At 39.0% G+C, this 19,323-nt stretch overlaps 1 protein-coding gene across 5 annotated transcripts in view; it reads right to left on the reverse strand.

Moving 5' to 3' along the window:
- Positions 1 to 527: 527 nt before the first annotated feature.
- The window catches only part of Wdr59 (WD repeat domain 59), a 123,732-nt gene continuing 104,936 nt past the window's right edge, over positions 528 to 19,323 (reverse strand). For all 5 annotated transcript variants that reach the window (XM_053784557.2, XM_053784553.2, XM_053784554.2 and 2 more), the window contains 5 exons: positions 7,205 to 7,281; positions 4,892 to 4,990; positions 2,560 to 2,656; positions 1,383 to 1,536; positions 528 to 999 (listed from right to left, as the gene is read on the reverse strand). In XM_053784557.2, the coding sequence (XP_053640532.1) occupies positions 863 to 999; positions 1,383 to 1,536; positions 2,560 to 2,656; positions 4,892 to 4,990; positions 7,205 to 7,281 (564 nt within the window). In that variant the 3' untranslated portion in view covers positions 528 to 862. The remainder of the gene's footprint in view (positions 1,000 to 1,382; positions 1,537 to 2,559; positions 2,657 to 4,891; positions 4,991 to 7,204; positions 7,282 to 19,323) is intronic.

The following is a 19,323-nucleotide window of genomic DNA, read 5'->3' on the forward strand; positions in this document are numbered from 1 at the left end:
TAGTTCCAGAAGGCTGCTCGAGTGCTGATCTGTTCGAGTACAGAACGAGTTTTTCCCAACCAACTTTCTTTTTGGTTGGCTTTTATCACTAACCTTCTTAGGCTCCATGGTGACTTACTTATGCAAATATTAAAATATGCCAAAAAATGTGAAGAAACACAAAATAGTTTACAGCAAAGTTCTGGCAGGTCATGTTTGGGCAAGTGCCGAGCAAACGGTCAAGCGTTTGAATACCGAATTGTTCGAGTACGGAGCTGTTCAAGTACCAAGTTCCACTGTACTAATAGATGTATACCTGTGTATATAGTCACATGAAGTTATATTTATGTACTTTGTCTAACTTTTAAATATTTGCATCTGTATTATTTATAATTATAACTAAGTACTAAACCCACAAGGGTGATACAGCACAGATCTCTATATAAGTCATTGCATTGACATCATTAAACAGCTAAAGATACTGTTTCACACTAGCTCTTTTAGTCATATATGGCATCATTATTCTCTAGGAATTAAAAAAAATACAATTTAGCCTCTTTACATATATTAAAAGTTGTTCCAGTTGCTCTCACTTTGAAAAGACATGTACAAAACATCGGTGAAGAATTCCACATTTAATATAAACTTATAACTTTGACTTAGACAAAGAAAAATAGCCATCTTTTACTAAATCAAAACCTACTTATTAACAATGGCTGCCTTGGGCATAAATGTTCACAATAATTTGTTTATAATATGATACTCAAGCTGATAGAAACATCATTATTAACAATTAAGAATATGGGCAATAACAAATAAAATTATTGTTATATGAAAACTATATAATTTTGAGTGTAACATCTTTATTGAGATTGTTAGTTGATTATCTGAAGAGGTGATCCATCTCTTCAATACAATCGCAGCCACAACCTGTAGGACACTCGTCATGGTCACGAAACCACTCCAACAAGTGGTATGCATGACCACCATGACCACATACAATGCAAAAATTGCTGGCTCCTGAAAAAAAAAATAATTTTATAAACCAGTGAGATACAACAATATTTAATGTTTTATCAGATACAATGATTTAGTTCTGAAGAAGGAAAAAGAAATTAAAATTTCAATGACTAAAACCAACATCACCATAACTGAAAAAGTTTAACGTAGTCACATAGTTTGAATGTCTAGGTAGCTAATGACAATCACAGTTGAAAATTTACTAATAAAATTAAACTATTTATTAAAAATGTAAACCACTAAGTGAATTACGGTCACAAAGTGACAAAAAAAAATACAATACTAAAGTGATTTTTGTACATGAACCTAGTGATGAGATATGTTTTACTGTAATTTAGCAGAAAGACCAAGTGGATAATTTAGAAATGTACAGCAGATCATACCCTTGACAGCAACATGGCATATTGCACAGCTGAAGGAAAAACGGCGACAATATAGACACTGTGGCCCTTTGGCAGACTGGCCACAGTGAACACAGTCAGTCTGAAACTCCACTCCTTTATGTGCTGGTGGCTGTACTTGTAGATACTTCAGGACCTGTAATTTATTATCTGTTTAAAGATAAAGTACTCTACAATCAGCATATAAATCATTTTTGTTTTAGTATTCACTGAGCTTTGCCTGGAGAATGGTGGTAACAAGTGTAGTAAAGATAGTTTGTAAAACAAATCTTTATTCAGATGTTTTGTTCACTGCTTTGTTTGATTAAGTCTCATAACTTTATTTCATCTGCCTTGTATACATTTGTTTAATATTCATGTACTGTACTGTATTATGAAAATCATTGCTGTCTAATACAGTGGTACCTTGAGTTTCAAACAGCTCCCAACTCGAACAGTTATGTAAGTGAATTTTTGTAAGTGCTTTTGTAAGTGTACTTTGGGGGTCTGAAACAGACTAATCTAATTTACATTATTCCTTATGGGAACAAATTCTGGAATGAATTAAGTTGGAAACTCGAGGTACCACTGTATAGTCCTAGACAAAAGTTAGGTTTAAGCTTGCTCAAACTGCCCTGCATGACTAAGAGGCTTTCCATGAGAAAGATGTAATGTCATCCAGTTCTGTACAATGTATCATGTGGAAATAAAGTGATTAATTAACAATGAGGAAAACATGATTATTTCAAATTTTTTGCACTCTTTCCTATTAACATTAAAATATTTTGACTAAAAATTCATTATTTTACAGTCAGAATACCAAATCTTAGATTTTATTATACACTTCATATGACTGTCTCTCATTACCATATTATTCATTGACAGGGAGTGCCAAAGAGGGAGCTGAGGCCCCCAAAATATTATCAGCCCCACCAAAAACCACCCCAAATAAAAATAACACTGCTTGAAGATACGTTCCAACTAGATTGCCACCCCTAAGCCCCTCCTATATAAATCCTCTTGAGCTGCCCTTGTTCAGTGGCCCAACAACTGACATCCTTAACTCTATTAAATGAGTAACTACCATAGTACTAAACAATCCTTGGATTAATTTTGTTTAAAATTTAGTAAGGCATCCTTATTTTGCAAATATTTCAATGTGAACACGAATATTACTTACCATAGCACGCTGCTGTAGCAGGCCCCAGCGATAAAGAATGTCAGCGTATGCTCGTTTCATCTCGTCAAACTGGTGACCTCTATTGCAGTCCAAAAATCTGAAAAGTTTTGCTTAGTTTTCAATACAAGAGGCATACTAGGCAGTTTAATATGCTTCCTAGTGTTGAATCTTGTATTACATTTTCCAACAGACCAGTAACAGCCTGGATGATCAGCCCTTGATCCACAGAGGCCTGGTTGGGGAGGGCATTAACTTCCGAAACCTTCTCCAGATATATCTCCATATTTTATTTTAAAAAGTTTACTTCCCTACACAGCCCTGTCTCAGGTCAGACCACCTAGTTAAAAACCTGGCAATTTAGGTATTGAATTATACATTAATGGAGAAGAACTACAACCATAGAGGTAACATAGCACCTGGGGAATGGGAGGCAATCAGGTTTGATTCAAAGTAATGGAGGGTACCTCTAATTCTTTGCATCAAAGGTTGATGAAGGTTATGATACACAGGCCTGAGCAGGAGTCACACCCTGGCTTATCAGGAATGGGTTGGAACATTTTCTCTACTTCCTTCTTGAAAACAGTAATCCGTTGCTAGCTCTTCTTTACCCTTGCTTTTTACTATAGGTATTTTGCATCATCTACATGACTCCTGCTTTTATAAGCTATATATCTGGAGAAGGTTTTGAGGGTCAACGCCCCCACGGCCCAGTCTGTGACCAGGCCTCATAGTGGATCAAGGCCTGATCCACCAGGCTAATACTATTAGCCACACACAAACCGATGTACGAACCACAGCCCAGCTGGTCAGGTACTGACTTTAGATGCCTGTCTAGTGCAATTTTTTTTATGGCGTGCAGACAGAGATCTAGGTATTTCGATAAATTTAGGTTTATGAAATAATGTAAGCCGTGAAATTTTGCTGTAAATTTTCCAGATCTGCAATATCACCGGTTGTCTAGGGATTATTCATGCTATAAAGAGTATCATCATTGGCTTGGCATCTCTTGTTTCATGAGAGAGTATTGTGATCTTTGAATACAAGATCATCTAAGATGGTTACACTATCACAAAACCTCTCGTATTCCTCTTTTACTCTATCGATTTTTTAATTGTAATGTATTATGCATTCAATTTTATGTCCTCAAATTTTCCATAGATTAGAGCAGTGACTGTACTCTGTTCTCACTGAACATCGCCTTGTTTTCTGTGGTTCACATAAACATTTGCTTTGTTTTTTAACACACTGGCCATCTCCCACTGAGACAGGGTGAACCAAAAAACAAGAAACACTTTCACCATCATTCACTCTATTGATATCTTGCCAGAGGCTTACCTACATTAAAGCTCAGATGCCCTTCAAACTGAAAAATCCTCACCCTTCCTTCAGAGTGCAGGCTCTGTACTTTCTACCTCCAGGATTCAAGTCTGGCTATCCAGTTTTCATAAATGTTACCTTGCTCACAATCCAACAACACATCACTGCATAAAAACCACTTGCCTCCCCTCACTAACACACACACACACACACACACACACACACACACACACACACACACACACACACACACACACACACACACACACACACACACACACACACACACCTGTAGGATGTCCAAACCCCTCACTTGAATTACTGTGGTGCACTCAATGGATGCCATTTGCACATAGATAATAGCATTGTTTACAGGGGATGATACAATACTATGACTTATGTCTTGGTACATATCAGATATAAGACTGAGAAAAAGAATTCGGTCAAGCACTATGCCTTGTGGAACAATGCTTTTCACTTAAGAGGCTTCAGGGGGATCACATGAGCTTATATATATTTCATGTTGCATATTACTAATAGAAATAAGTGTCAGTATAGCTGCTGAATTCCCCTATATATATACTTGTGTAGTATATTGTAGATCATATCATCCATGTATATATTTAGGCTCCCTTTCAGTTGGCTCAGTGACTAGCTGTGTGACATCACATGATGCCGGATGTGAGCGCTACACTCCTGGCCTCCTCCTCAGTTCTCCATGCTTAGGTCTATAGGCAACAGAGGCAGGCTGGGCCTCTTCCTCTCACACTCTGCTAATATGAGTGTTACCATCCAACGACTGTGTTTGGACTGATGTGTAAGCTCACTTGCACTAACAATCTTGGCACATTTAAACTGCCACTGCTACTACAGCAACAGCAAAGTAGTGCAAACTTTAAGGCTAAGTAAGATTGTCTCAAATCAGGCTGTGAGAGTAAAAAAGAAAAATGCTTAAAACTAGTCAAGGATATGCCACAAGTGTATCTTATACACAGCATGAAACCTGCTGTTATACCTAGCCAAATTTTTTTGGTGTGTGTCTGTTGACTCGAGGGCTGGTAAGTCCACCTCTTGAGGTCTTGTAGCCTCTGACAGTGAACCTTCAGAATTTGATCTGAAAACATAAGAAGTGTGATGCTGTAAAATTCTTAGTAATTAATATTAAAAAGTACAATTATACTGTAATAAAGATTGATTTATTTATTGATCATTCATTCCTATCCTCTCACATTTTAGGCAGCCGAGATGTTAAATACTGTACTTGTGGGTTAGAACTGCACATGCTGTCTCTCAGTAATGGTGTAGACTAGATGATGTGGGAACACTTCTTGTTTACAGATAGCCACAAGTGTTGTCCAAGCTCATGAGTATTATCCTGTTTTTTAACAAAAAAAGGCACAATACCGTGACTGGAACGATACACAAATAACCCGCACATAGGAGAGAGGAGCTTACGACGACGTTTCGGTCCGACTTGGACCTGCTCCACTTCTGGTTAGTGTGACTTTGTAAATGGTCCAAGTCGGACCGAAACGTCGTCGTAAGCTCCTTTCTCCTATGCGCGGGTTATTTGTGTATCCTGTTTTTTGTCTTTTTATAGATAGTTGGCATTGTATATCAGATAAAGTGCCAAGGTTCATATGATTTATTAAGTGATGTGTAATTGTTTTGTTATTAAATGCAAACATTCTTTAAATAAATATCTGTATCTACAGCATAGTGCCATTAATTCTTTGATTTTGATAATGTAAGCATTGAGTATAAATTTAATAGACATTATTCCTGAACTAGCATCTAATAGCTTTGAAGAATTAGTTTTAGCTGCTTACAAGCAAATACCATTTGACAGAAGAACATCAAAGTCAGCAAATTTGCTGACTCTGTACTTAGTGAAGCAGATCCAAGTAAATTCTCTGGTTTTGCAGACAGAGAGAATCTTGACAAAATGTTGGATGAAGGTACTAAGACCCCACTGTTCATAGCAGGGCACTCAAACAGTGTTGACACTATGTCTGAAGCATCATTACACATCTACCTTATTTACTTAATAAAAAATGGAAAAAAGAATTCATAAAGATTAAAAGACAGTGAAAGAGAAAGAAAATTTTACCTCAGAAAGCATTTAATTTGGTACCTAAATTCTCATATACATAAGTTCCTGAAGTGTCCCAGTCATTGACAGTGAGGTGCTTCACTTACAACCCAGCAAATGAGAAAGAATAGGCACTCTAGATGATAACTTATTTAAAGGACTATTATAAGGTCAACAGGACATACTTGATGATATACTGTGGCAGAATGGAAACATTTATCGAGAACAATGTTTCACTTGGACACCAAGCTTTTTCAAGTCTATAGAGAGTACATAGTAACTATAGATATGAATATTTTGGAGAGCAGGTAATGAAGACTCATGAGGTGTGAACCTGATTGTCAAGTGAGAAGGATGGTATGTGCTGAGGATCATATGAGCCAGGGGGCCCTGCTAACCAGAAACTTCCCTGGTTCTGGGTAATGGTGTCTGAGGTATGAATGAGTAGTGATTCAAGGCATTTTCTTCTGTTCCTGTTTTTTTCATGGGTATGCATGCTCACCCTGGGTCAATGCATGTGGTGTGAAGCCATGTTACAATGCAAAATGCAAGCACTGACGACATTATAGGTGCGACAACCATATCTTGGTTCATATACGTACTAGCATATCCCTAGCTGTCTCATCCATGTTAAATTGTAACTGCTGTTCTACAAGAAATGGTAATGTAACTGGTTTTAAGTAACCTAGAAGCATTCTCAGGTACCATGGAAGCAAGGAAGATTAAAATGCAGTTATTGTTCTGATCAACTCTCTGAGGGAGAATAATTAACAGTCAATACCACCAATAACTGCTTTCTAATCCTGTTGTCTCACAGTGTACATGTTCCAGCTTTCTACACATACCACCCCTCAAGGAAGGTTCCTTGACATTGGTGAAGGGCTCTTGATCTAGGGAATTGGATCTGTGCTCCAGTTCCCTGAATTAAGCCTGAATACCTTCCACATGCCCCCCACAGGCGCTGCATAATCGTATGGGTTTAGCGCTCCCCATTGATTATAATAATAATAATCTACACATACCTGTTGTCTCACAGTGCACATGTCCCAGCCTTCTACACATACCTGTTGTGTCTCACAGTGCATGTGTCCCAGCCTTCAACACATTCCTGTTGTCTCACGGTGCATGTGTCCCAGCCTTCTACACATACCTGTTGTCTCATGGTGCATGTGTCCCAGCCTTCTACACATACCTGTTGTGTCTCACGGTGCATGTGTCCCAGCCTTCTACACATACCTGTTGTGTCTCACGGTGCATGTGTCCCAGCCTTCCAAACTAAGACAATGAATGGTGTTGTAGGGTGATCCTCCCATCTGAAATACAAAAATTAAAATGATTCTGTTGTAGGAAATTCATGAATTATTACCTCTAGTCATATTAAATGATATTTGTATCCTCTAACAAAGTGGAAAATGTGTTTACAAGTATACTGAAACCAAACTTTGAAATTCAAGAGATGCTTGTATATTAATATTAAAACTTTAATCATGAAGTTCCTTCACACAAGTGTATAACACTAATGAACAAGAGTAACCTTCAATATTGGCTGACTTTGATTTTAAAGCAAGCAAAACTGAAGCAGCATTAGTTCTTATAAACATGAAGCAAATTTTGTATATGTATATTACAAAATCAAAGTGGTTATCTATTCATATATTTATACATCTATTAATGACAACGTACATCATTCTTATAAAGTATCTGAAAACGTGAGCTAAACCCATATGGGCCATTCAGCACAAGAGTGGATTGGACTATAAGGATGGGAAGGGGCAGAGGTGAGGGCTAGTGAGGGTGTAAACTGAATGTCATAATTGGTGTAGGTTAATTTACATTAAAAAGTCACAGAGGGAGTCTGTGTCAGAGGTGAGACTTTTAGTGAAGGCAGTCAGTAAATCCAGTCAACAAAGATGCCAAAAATGAATTCAGCATTCTTTCCTCACTGAGAAAGCAGCATATTAATACTGTATTTGGGTGAAGTGCAGTGGCGGCTAATCCATAGGCGCTGCAGAGTTGCAGTCCCCCCAGATGCTCACTGCCAGACGTATGAGTTCATCAACCTTACGCTAAAATAATTTGCAATTGACAAATATATTACAGGAAAAATCTGTTGCATGTTGTTCTCAGTGTATTTATAAGCGAATTTTTTATTTTTTGTTGAAATGAGATAAAAAATTATTAAAAATAGAGGTTTGATGCTGTATGATAGTATAGGTATTACTGGCGCTATGAGCCGCCACTAGTGAAGTGTTAGGGTTACCTGATAGGCCTTGCAGTGGGCAGCCAGGAATCTCTCCTCTGATACTTAAGAACATAAGAAAGAGGGAATACTGCAGCAGACCTACTGACCCATGTGAAGCAAGTCCATGTCAACCCCCGCTTAGACCAATGACCCACCTAGTCAGGTCACTTCCACTTAAGGAAGGAGCATGGCATCAGACCTAGTAGCACAAGCTAGTCAGGTCCAACTCTCACCCACCCACTCCCACTCATGTATTTATCTAACCTATTTTTAAAGCTACACAACGTTTTCGCTTTTATGACTGTTCTCGGGAGTTTGTTCCACTCATCCACAATTCTACTACCAAACCAGTGCTTTCCTATATCCTTCCTGAATCTGAATTTTTCCAACTTGAAACCATTCCTGCAAGTTCTGTCTTGGCTGGAAATTTTCAGCACGCTATTTACATCCCTTTATTTATTCCTGTTTTCCATTTATGCACCTCAATCATATCCCCCCTAATTCTATGCCTTTCTAGAGAGTGCAGATTCAGGGCCCTCAGTCTATCCTCATACCTGGAGTTTACCTGGAGAGAGTTCCGGGGGTCAACGCCCCCGCAGCCCGGTCTGTGACCAGGCCTCCTGGTGGATCAGAGCCTGATCAACCAGGCTGTTGCTGCTGGCTGCACGCAAACCAACGTACGAGCCACAGCCCGGCTGGTCAGGAACCGACTTTAGGTGCTTGTCCAGTGCCAGCTTGAAGACTGCCAGGGGTCTGTTGGTAATCCCCCTTATGTATGCTGGGAGGCAGTTGAACAGTCTCGGGCCCCTGTCACTTATTGTATGGTCTCTTAACGTGCTAGTGACACCCCTGCTTTTCATTGGGGGGATGGTGCATCGTCTGCCAAGTCTTTTGCTTTCGTAGTGAGTGATTTTCGTGTGCAAGTTCGGTACTAGTACCTCTAGGATTTTCCAGGTGTATATAATCATGTATCTCTCCCGCCTGCATTCCAGGGAATACAGGTTTAGGAACCTCAAGCGCTCCCAGTAATTGAGGTGTTTTATCTCCGTTATGCGCGCATTTTCTAGGTCAGCAATTTCACCTGCCTTGAAAGGTGCTGTTAGTGTGCAGCAATATTCCAGCCTAGATAGAACAAGTGACCTGAAGAGTGTCATCATGGGCTTGGCCTCCCTAGTTTTGAAGGTTCTCATTATCCATGCTGTCATTTTTCTAGCATATGCGATTGATACAATGTTATGGTCCTTGAAGGTGAGATCCTCCGACATGATCACTCCCAGGTCTTTGACGTTGGTGTTTCGCTCTCTTTTGTGGCCAGAATCTGTTTTGTACTCTGATGAAGATTTAATTTCCTCGTGTTTACCATATCTGAGTAATTGAAATTTCTCATCGTTGAACTTCATATTGTTTTCTGCAGCCCACTGAAAGATTTGGTTGATGTCCACCTGGAGCCTTGCAGTGTCTGCAATGGTAAGATTTCTGATACATGGAATCAACTTTGTCATCCTCCTCTGTACGTTTTCCAGAGCATTTATATCCATTCTGTCATGTGGTGACCAGAACTGAGCAGCATACTCTAAATGAGGCCTAACCAAGGGTATATAGAGTAGAAGAACAACCTGAGGACTCCTACTATTTTTACTTCTTGATATGAAGCCAAGTATTCTGTTAGCTTTATTGCAAACACTAATGCACTGTTGTCTTGGTTTTAGATTGCTGTTAACCAGAACTCCTAAATCCTTTTCGCAGTCAGTAGTAGTAACCTTAAACTGTCCAAACGTAGCTTTATGTTCACTTGCTAGTGCTCCAAACACAGATCTACCTTTTTTTTTACATACGGCAGCATATAAAATTGAACGTAGATCTACGTTCAGAGCGCTGCGCGAGTGAACGTAGATCTACGTTTGGGCAGTTTTAGGGTTAAGATCTACATTAGTTAGTTTATATGTGGCATGGTTATTTTCTTGTCTAACATTTAGAACTTTGCATTTGTCTATATTAAACTACATTTTCCACTTTTCCAACCATTGCATCAGTCTATTTAAATCATCCTGGAGTGCTCTAATGTCCTCATTAGAATGAATTGGATGGCCTATTTTGGTGTCAACAGTAAATTTACCTATGCCGCTATTTATTCCCTCATCTATGTCGTTTATGTAAATTGCGAGCAACAATGGGCCCAACACTGACCCCTGCGGAATGCCGCTTGTGACGTGCCCCCATTCTGATTTCTCCCCATTTATGCAAACTCTTTGCTGCTGCCTATTTATCAACCATGCCTCTGCCCAGGAAAAAATTTCCCCTATTCCGTGTGCCTTAAGTTTCCTCAATAGCCTCTGGTGTGGAACTCTATTGAAAGTCTTACTGAAGTCCATATACACAATATCATATTCATTACCATGATCTACCTCCTTGAACACCTTAGTGAAAAATGTTAGTAAATTCATAAGACAGGAACGCCCCTTTGTAAAACCGTGTTGAGATTCATGAATCAATTTATGCCTTTCAAGATGGCTACAAATTGTTTCGGCAATTATCGATTCCATAAATTTTCCCACTATGGAGGTAAGGATTATGGGTGTATAGTTCGAAGCTAAGGACCTGTTACTTGCCTTGTAAATAGGTATTACATTTGCCATTTTCCACTTATCAGGCACTCTGTGAGTTTGTAGTGGTATGTTGAAAAGACTAGCCAAAGTTTTGCTAAGTTCCTCTTTACATTCCTTTAAAACTCTTGCAAACAATTCATCAAGGCCTGAGGATATATTAGGTTTTAATTTCTCTATTTGTCTGACGACCATGTCACTAGTTACCCCAACTGTGCATAGTTTATTATCGTCCTGTTCTACATAATTTATTTCTGGAATTTCGCTAGTATCTTCCTGGGTAAAAACTGAGAGGAAATAAGTATTGAAAATGTGTACATAAAAGTGAGCACATGATTAAAAGTGAATAAAAGTGAGCACATGATTAAAAGTGAATAAAAGTGATCACATGTTTAAAAGGGACACACTGGTCTTTGAGTACAGAGGGAAGGAGGGAGGAATAAAAATGAAATACTACATGTACTGGAACTTCTCAAAGAGGGAGGAATAAATATATAACATGGGAGTGCAGGGCAAATTAGGAAACATTGCCAGCTTGAGTGTGGAGATTAAAAAGGCAATAAATGAGATCAAAACATAAATGGATTAATCTTATTAACATATGTGATCATTACATATGTGGGGGGTCATGAAGATCGAGATAGCAACAAAATACCGAAGCAATCTTGCAAAGAAAGAATGTTTGCTTCAGCACAGAGTCTAAACTGAGGACAACTGAAAGGGCCCCTGATTTCCTTATATCCTCTGTTATGCCAATATAGATTTGACATTACTTACTAGTACTGTAATATGAGGTGCTATCAGAGTGTCCCAAACTGTAGTGAAAAGAAACGCTTACCTTATAGAATCCTAATTGAGGTTGTGTCCCTAGAAGTACATACTCTCCTTGGGAGGTTATACACCTCTGACATTTCTTGAAACAATTCTGGAACCCTGTTTGCCTAATGGCATCTAACACAGCCTGTGGTTCTGCTCGATTCTGCTCCGCATTGTTAAAATGCCTGCACTCAAGTGCCATTTTTATTTTTGTGAAGAAAAAGAAGTTACAGGGAGCCAGATTTGGTGAGTAGGAAGGGTGAGACATGACCACCATGTTATTTTTGGCCAGAAAATAATTGCCTTTTCAGTCTTGAGTTAACAAGCAGGGCACAAATTTCACAGTCATTCACCTCGTGCTCAAATTTTCAGCCAAAATGCTTTGACATGACCCATAAGAAATTCCCACAGCACTTGAAACGTCTTGGATACTCTGCAACAATCCTCATGAATACCCTTCCTTGCTTTGTCAATGTTGGTGTCTGTTTTTGACACCGATGGACAACCAGTGTTTATCATCCTCAGCTGATATTCATTATGTTTTGAATAGAGAAAACCATTCAAAACACTGTCAGGCCCAATGTTTCATAGCTAAATGCTTGCAGAAGCATTTTGAGAGTTTCACTAGCTGTTTTACCAAGCTCGAAACAGAATTTCACACACACACACACACACACACACACACACACACACACACACACACACGAAGTTCTTTCTTTTAAAGATTCCATTCTGTCACAAAAAACCCAACATGCTGACATGACAAAAAATGCCCATCTAACCTCAACAGAATGACCAACTGCACTGACACTTGTCATGCTACTTCACAAAGGAGTGTACTGCATAGCATGTTCTATGCTGCTGCCATATTTCACTCAGGAAGCAAGAAAAAATTAAGAGTATGGGAACTTTTTGCTAGCACTTCATACAACAGTAGGAGTAAGCAGGGCTGATAGTTATGGATTATAATAGACCGTAAAATTGAGGTGAGGTGGTAGAAGTAAAATGATAAGAGATGCATGTATGGTGTGATTTTGTGTAAGACGAGTAGTAGCTGTGTTAGTTGCAAGTGAAGGAAGTGATAAAATATTATCAGTAGGAGAGTGTTAATGTGTTATGTAGTCATTCAAATCATTGTGAGTTTAGGCTTAGATGAGGGTCTTGTCAAGTTTCCCAGTTTGAAGAGAGGTTACTGAGGTCCAATACTGGTTGTCTCCATAAGTTGTTATCATGGCCTCAAGTAACCGTGTAGATCAAGGGTTGTGAGTTAATTCTCACAGAGGGCACATGTCTTTCGTGCCAGATCAACCAAGCTATGATTGATATGCGAGCCAGTGGGTCACCAGCAGCAACAACCTGGTTAACCAGCAAAGCACCAAACAAGCCTGGCCTAAGGCTGGGCTGTAAGATTTGGAAAACCTCTCAAAACACTTCAAAGGTGGAGGAAGGGAAGTGGAAGGCAGTGTAACATGTACTCTGGGTGAGAAAAGTGGAACAAAGATGTTGGGAGGGAGAGTTATGAGAGGCTAGTTGGCTCCAGTGATTGAGAAGCCTGTAAGGGTAGAACTGACTGCAGTTTAGGAAGGCTAGGGGAAAAGAGTGCATGGGCGCACATATTTGTGTAATAGAAAGGAGGGAGGAAAAGGAGGGAGGGATGGAAGGAAGGGAGGGAGGAGAGAGGGTGGGTTGGTTGGGGGATATTTAAATTTGATCTGAGGAAGGTGACAAGATAAAAGTTCCTCAGTCATGGTAAGGAACCTCTCTTGGTGGGGAATGAAAATAAATGTATCCTTATATAGCTGATTTAGCTATAACAATGAACTTATAGGCATACATTTTTTTTGCCTCAACTATTTATTATAAATACTAAATTTTTTATTCCTCAATGACTCTTTTTAACAAGAATGACTCAGTTACATAAATCAGGTCTTAGAATGAATACTACATGATACACAGTCAAACCTCATTTATCCTATGGCCCATAAACCAAAAAAACTCCAGTTTGATACTCGTCAGGGGTGTATTTTGTGCGCTAGGCAAGTGCTGCACACCCATCAAAGCTATTTTTGCAAGAAAATTATTGTAATTCTGAAGTAATGTAGAATCAGAATCAGAATTCTGTATCTTTGATGCATTACAGTGACTGTGATGGGGAAGACAGCAGCATATAAAGTAAAAGCATATCAAGTATTCAACAACTTGCAAATGTTGGGAAATAAAACAGTTCACTTAAGAGGAATAGGAACCTGATCGTTATCTAACAAAAAATATGACTTTAGTGCACAAGAAGCAGGATTGCTGGAAGTATTGTTAAACTCCAAAAGTGTACAATTTTGAACAAATAACAATGTTTAATTATAAAGTACAGGAAGAAAAATATTTACTCTCTACCACACTGGCTGTCTCCCACTAAGGTAGGTCACCCAAAGAAGAAAACACATCAACCATCACTCATTCCATAATAGTCTTGCCAGAAGCACAAAGACTTCACTATTTCAATAACCCTACTAACTACAACTTCCCCACTCATATTTCAATGTAGGCACTGTACTTCCCTATTTCAGAACTCAAACCCAGCTAACCAGTTTCCTTGAACTGCTTACACCACATGAGCACATCAGGTCCTAATAACTGCCCAGACGTAACACACACTAACATGCCTGCTGGTCAAGCTCCTACCACTTGTAACCTTTTTTTTACTTTACTATATTTCAAACCTTTATGAAAAAAATTCAGGTGACTATTTCCAAGAAAAATTCCCTAATTACATGAAGTAAACTCTCTTTAAGGTAAGTAAAGTGTGTACTGTATATGCATTTTTTAGGCCTAGCTATATTGCTCACTAAATATATAATATTGTAAACATGTTATCAGGCTTTTATATGCATTTGAAAGTAAAAAAGGCTATGATTCACTTTACAGTGATTTTTCACTTTACATAGTCCAGCACCTAACCTGGTGTATATGCAGGGCCCTCCTGTACTGTAATAGTGTATATCTGGAGACAGCTAGCATGAGTGATGGTGAATGTTCCTTCCCTGGATCATCCTGCCTTGTAATAATGTTGGTAGAATTACCAACAATATGTTAGGTAAAAGGACACGTGTTCAACTAATGTGACATTTTATTGTGGCAATGTTCCGTTTTCCGGGAGCCATTACAAAGGTAATGAAGTCTAGGTATATATGGTCACAATCAGGACAAGTTACAAAGGTATTTACAGATATACCTCCATAATCTGTAAATACCTTTGTAACTTGTCCTGATTGTGAACATATCTACCTAGAGTTCATTACCTTTGTAACTTGCTCAGCTATCAAAACTTTGGGGCCCAGTCCCTGGACCCATTATGTACCTCTGTAATCTTTTGACTACCGCCCACAGGATGGGTGTGGAGTGCATAATAAACATATTAAACTGACTAAACTCCAGGAGCCTTGGTGAATAAGGGCTGTTACATTTAAAAAATAATAAAAATTGAAAAGATATTAGAAGTGGCAACACAAGAATACTCACTGCATCAAAGAGGAGCTAAATGTTTCCATCACTGTTAAATAGTAATTATGCAGAATAGCTGATCAGAAGCATTATTCTACACCACTATGAGTGCTTAGCACTGACATATTCCTTTAATTGTATTCATAAAAAACACTAAACCTAGGTGAGCCCCTAATGCTCTGAGATAACAAATACATCACATTTTAAAAAAGACTGTCGGGGGGAGGGGGGTGACACAAGCGGTGTGGACTGTCAGGTAGTGTGGGGCTCGGTAAGACTGTCAGGTAGTGTGGGACTCGGTAAGACTGTGAGGTAGTGTGGGACTCGGTAAGACTGTCAGATAGTGTGGGGCTCGGTAAGACTGTCAGGTAGTGTGGGACTCGGTAAGACTGCCAGGTAGTGTGGGACTCGGTGAGACTGTCAGATAGTGTGGGACTCGGTAAGACTGTCAGATAGGGTGGGACTCGGTAAGACTGTCAGATAGTGTGGGGCTCAGTAAGACTGACATATCAACTCATTACCTGAAAATCTTAATAACCCAGAATGTTCCTGATCTCATCACTTTTGGATAAATTAGGTTTGACTGTATTAGCTCTGTAGTCTATAATAAATCATGAATGATATTTTTCATTCTTGGACTTAACAAGTATACAGAAACATGCCATAAATATATATTAACCCCATTAAGTATAAATTTGAAAATCCTGAAACACACAGTTAGTATACATAACACACCCATGACACAAATCTCAACTGTCAAATGAATTCATATACCTGCCCAATCAATTCTACATTATTATCTAGGTATCTACAGCATTAGTTGAATGATTATTATAATCATAAATAAGTGCTAAACCCACAAGGGTTATAGAGATTAGTTGAATGAACTCTCACAACTCTTCTAATTTGAAAACAAGTGTGACCATTAGTTAAAGCCATTTTTAATTGGAACACAAGAATACAGGAAAAAAAATAGGCTCATACTTGTAGATAACAAGCATAAAACATCTAGGAGGACAACTGCAGACTATAAATCATACAAAAGACCACAATTGGTACAAAAATTAACACACTGGTTATATATGAAAAAAAAACTACAGGGTTCTGCTCATACTACATAACATTTACAACATTAATTTTAGCTATAAGTATTTAAAAAAAAATTAATTTCAGCAAGTATTATTATTAACAAAAATCATTTTTAATGGTATTATCATTATTATAAAGCGTACGTCCTCATATGTGGCCCATTAAAAATCTTTATAATGTGGATATAATAAGTACTTCTCTTAAACTACCATCCATACATTCACACACACACACACACACACACACACACACACACACACACACACACACACACACATACATATGCAGTACATACTACGTATATAAATCAAATCACAACTTAATCAGCTGTTAGTTTGAAGGACAAACCACTGTAGTTTTGTATACCATAAATTAACCCAAGCCAAATATTCTATAGAACACAGTACAGGATAATCCCCAAGAGTAATATGTAGTTCATACTAAAGATCTGAAGAAAGTAATGAGTGTAAGGCAGCATTTCTTAAGAGTAAACCATGACCATCATGGAGGAGAGGATGTGAGTGACATGACCATCATGGAGGAGAGGATGTGAGTGACATGACCATCATGGAGGAGAGGATGTGAGTGACATGACCATCATGGAGGAGAGGATGTGAGTGACATGACCATCATGGAGGAGAGGATGTGAGTGACATGACCATCATGGAGGAGAGGATGTGAGTGACATGACCATCATGGAGGAGAGGATGTGAGTGACATGACCATCATGGAGGAGAGGATGTGAGTGACATGACCATCATGGAGGAGAGGATGTGAGTGACATGACCATCATGGAGGAGAGGATGTGAGTGACATGACCATCATGGAGGAGAGGATGTGAGTGACATGACCATCATGGAGGAGAGGATGTGAGTGACATGACCATCATGGAGGAGAGGATGTGAGTGACATGACCATCATGGAGGAGAGGATGTGAGTGACATGACCATCATGGAGGAGAAGATGTGAGTGACATGACCATCATGGAGGAGAGGATGTGAGTGACATGACCATCATGGAGGAGAAGATGTGAGTGACATGACCATCATGGAGGAGAGGATGTGAGTGACATGACCATCATGGAGGAGAGGATGTGAGTGACATGACCATCATGGAGGAGAGGATGTGAGTGACATGACCATCATGGAGGAAAGGATGTGAGTGACATGACCATCATGGAGGAAAGGATGTGAGTGACATGACCATCATGGAGGAAAGGATGTGAGTGACATGACCATCATGGAGGAAAGGATGTGAGTGACACGACCATCATGGAGGAAAGGATGTGAGTGACATGACCATCATGGAGGAAAGGATGTGAGTGACATGACCATCATGGAGGAAAGGATGTGAGTGACACGACCATCATGGAGGAAAGGATGTGAGTGACATGACCATCATGGAGGAAAGGATGTGAGTGACACGACCATCATGGAGGAAAGGATGTGAGTGACATGACCATCATGGAGGAGAGGATGTGAGTGACACGACCATCATGGAGGAAAGGATGTGAGTGACATGACCATCATGGAGGAGACGATGTGAGTGACACAACCATCATGGAGGAGAGGATGTGAGTGACACGACCATCATGGAGGAGACGATGTGAGCGACATGACCATCATGGAGGAGACGATGTGAGCGAGATCAACTCTACCTTGTCTGGCAAACTGGCTGAGATGCTGATACAAAGAACCCAAGATACACCCATAGCCCTGATATATAAGGTACCCAAGATATACTCATAGCAGTGATATAAGGTACCCAAGATATACCCTTAGCCCTGATATAAGGTGCCCTAGATATACTCATAGCCCTGATATAAGGTACCCAAGATACACCTTTAGCCCTGATATAAGGTACCCAAGATATAGCCATAGCCCTGATATAAGTGACCCAAGATATACCCATAGTCTTGGTATAAAGGACCCAAGATATACCCATAGCCATGATATAAGGGACCCAAGATATACCCACAGCCTTGATATAAGGGACCCAAGATATACCCATAGCCTTGATATAAGGGACCCAAGATATACCCACAGCCTTGATATAAGGGACCCAAGATATACCCATAGCCTTGACATGGCCCAAGATACACCCATAGCCCTGATATAAGGGACCCAAGATACACCTATAGCTCTGATATAAGGGACTCAAAATATAACCATAGCCCTGAACTTAATACAAATACCAAACAATAAATTACAATTCAAACTAGTGTACATCACTACTAATAATTTAATTAAACAATCTAAATTTACTGGTATCACTAGTTTAACATAAACCAGCCTACAATGATAGAGGTTAGATATAAGTATACAACTGTACAGTACGGTGTACAGTAACTGATAAAAACAGTGAAGTGTAATAATGTGTGCAGAATGTACTATGCTGTACTGATTCGATATGTAAATTAACTTTTCCTACTCTGAATATTTTGCAGTAGAGTAGAATTATCTAAATTTGCATAAATAAAAAAATTTCAGTTTATTAAACTCATCACTAAAACTCACTTCTACTCAGTTCTATAATAAAGTTTAACCAAATAATCATTATCAATAATGAAAATGACAAAGAATGTAACACTGGCAGGCTCACGAGTAAACTGTTTATTTTCTGGTTTATTTCCAATAGTGGATTCTGAAAGTGTTAAAGAAACTCTATAGCATACTGAACATATTACTGTTTTAAATGGCTGTTTATGTTAATGGAACAAAAAGATAATGTTTTATTTTATCGTGAATGGTTTTACTGAAGTTAATACAGTATACAGTAGAACCCCATATCCGCGAATTCAGTTTCCACGGTTTCAGCTATCCACAGTTTACCTCGGCCCAAAAATAACCTTTAATTTTACTTAATAATGGCCCCAGAGTGCAAAAGTAGTGATGACAGCAGTTCTTCAAATCCTAAGAGAAGCCGTGAAGTGCTTCCCATCAGTGAAAAAGTGATAATTCTCAACATACTTTATCACAAGTATGTAAACAAAAAATGACTTATACATAGGGTCGGCTACTATCTGCTGTTTCAGGTATCCATGGCAAGTCTTGGAACATATCTCCGCGGATACAAGGGGATTACTGCATATATACAGTGGTACCTCG

Source organism: Cherax quadricarinatus, chromosome 60, assembly GCF_038502225.1.
Source record: "Cherax quadricarinatus isolate ZL_2023a chromosome 60, ASM3850222v1, whole genome shotgun sequence".
Classification (NCBI taxonomy): domain Eukaryota; kingdom Metazoa; phylum Arthropoda; class Malacostraca; order Decapoda; family Parastacidae; genus Cherax; species Cherax quadricarinatus.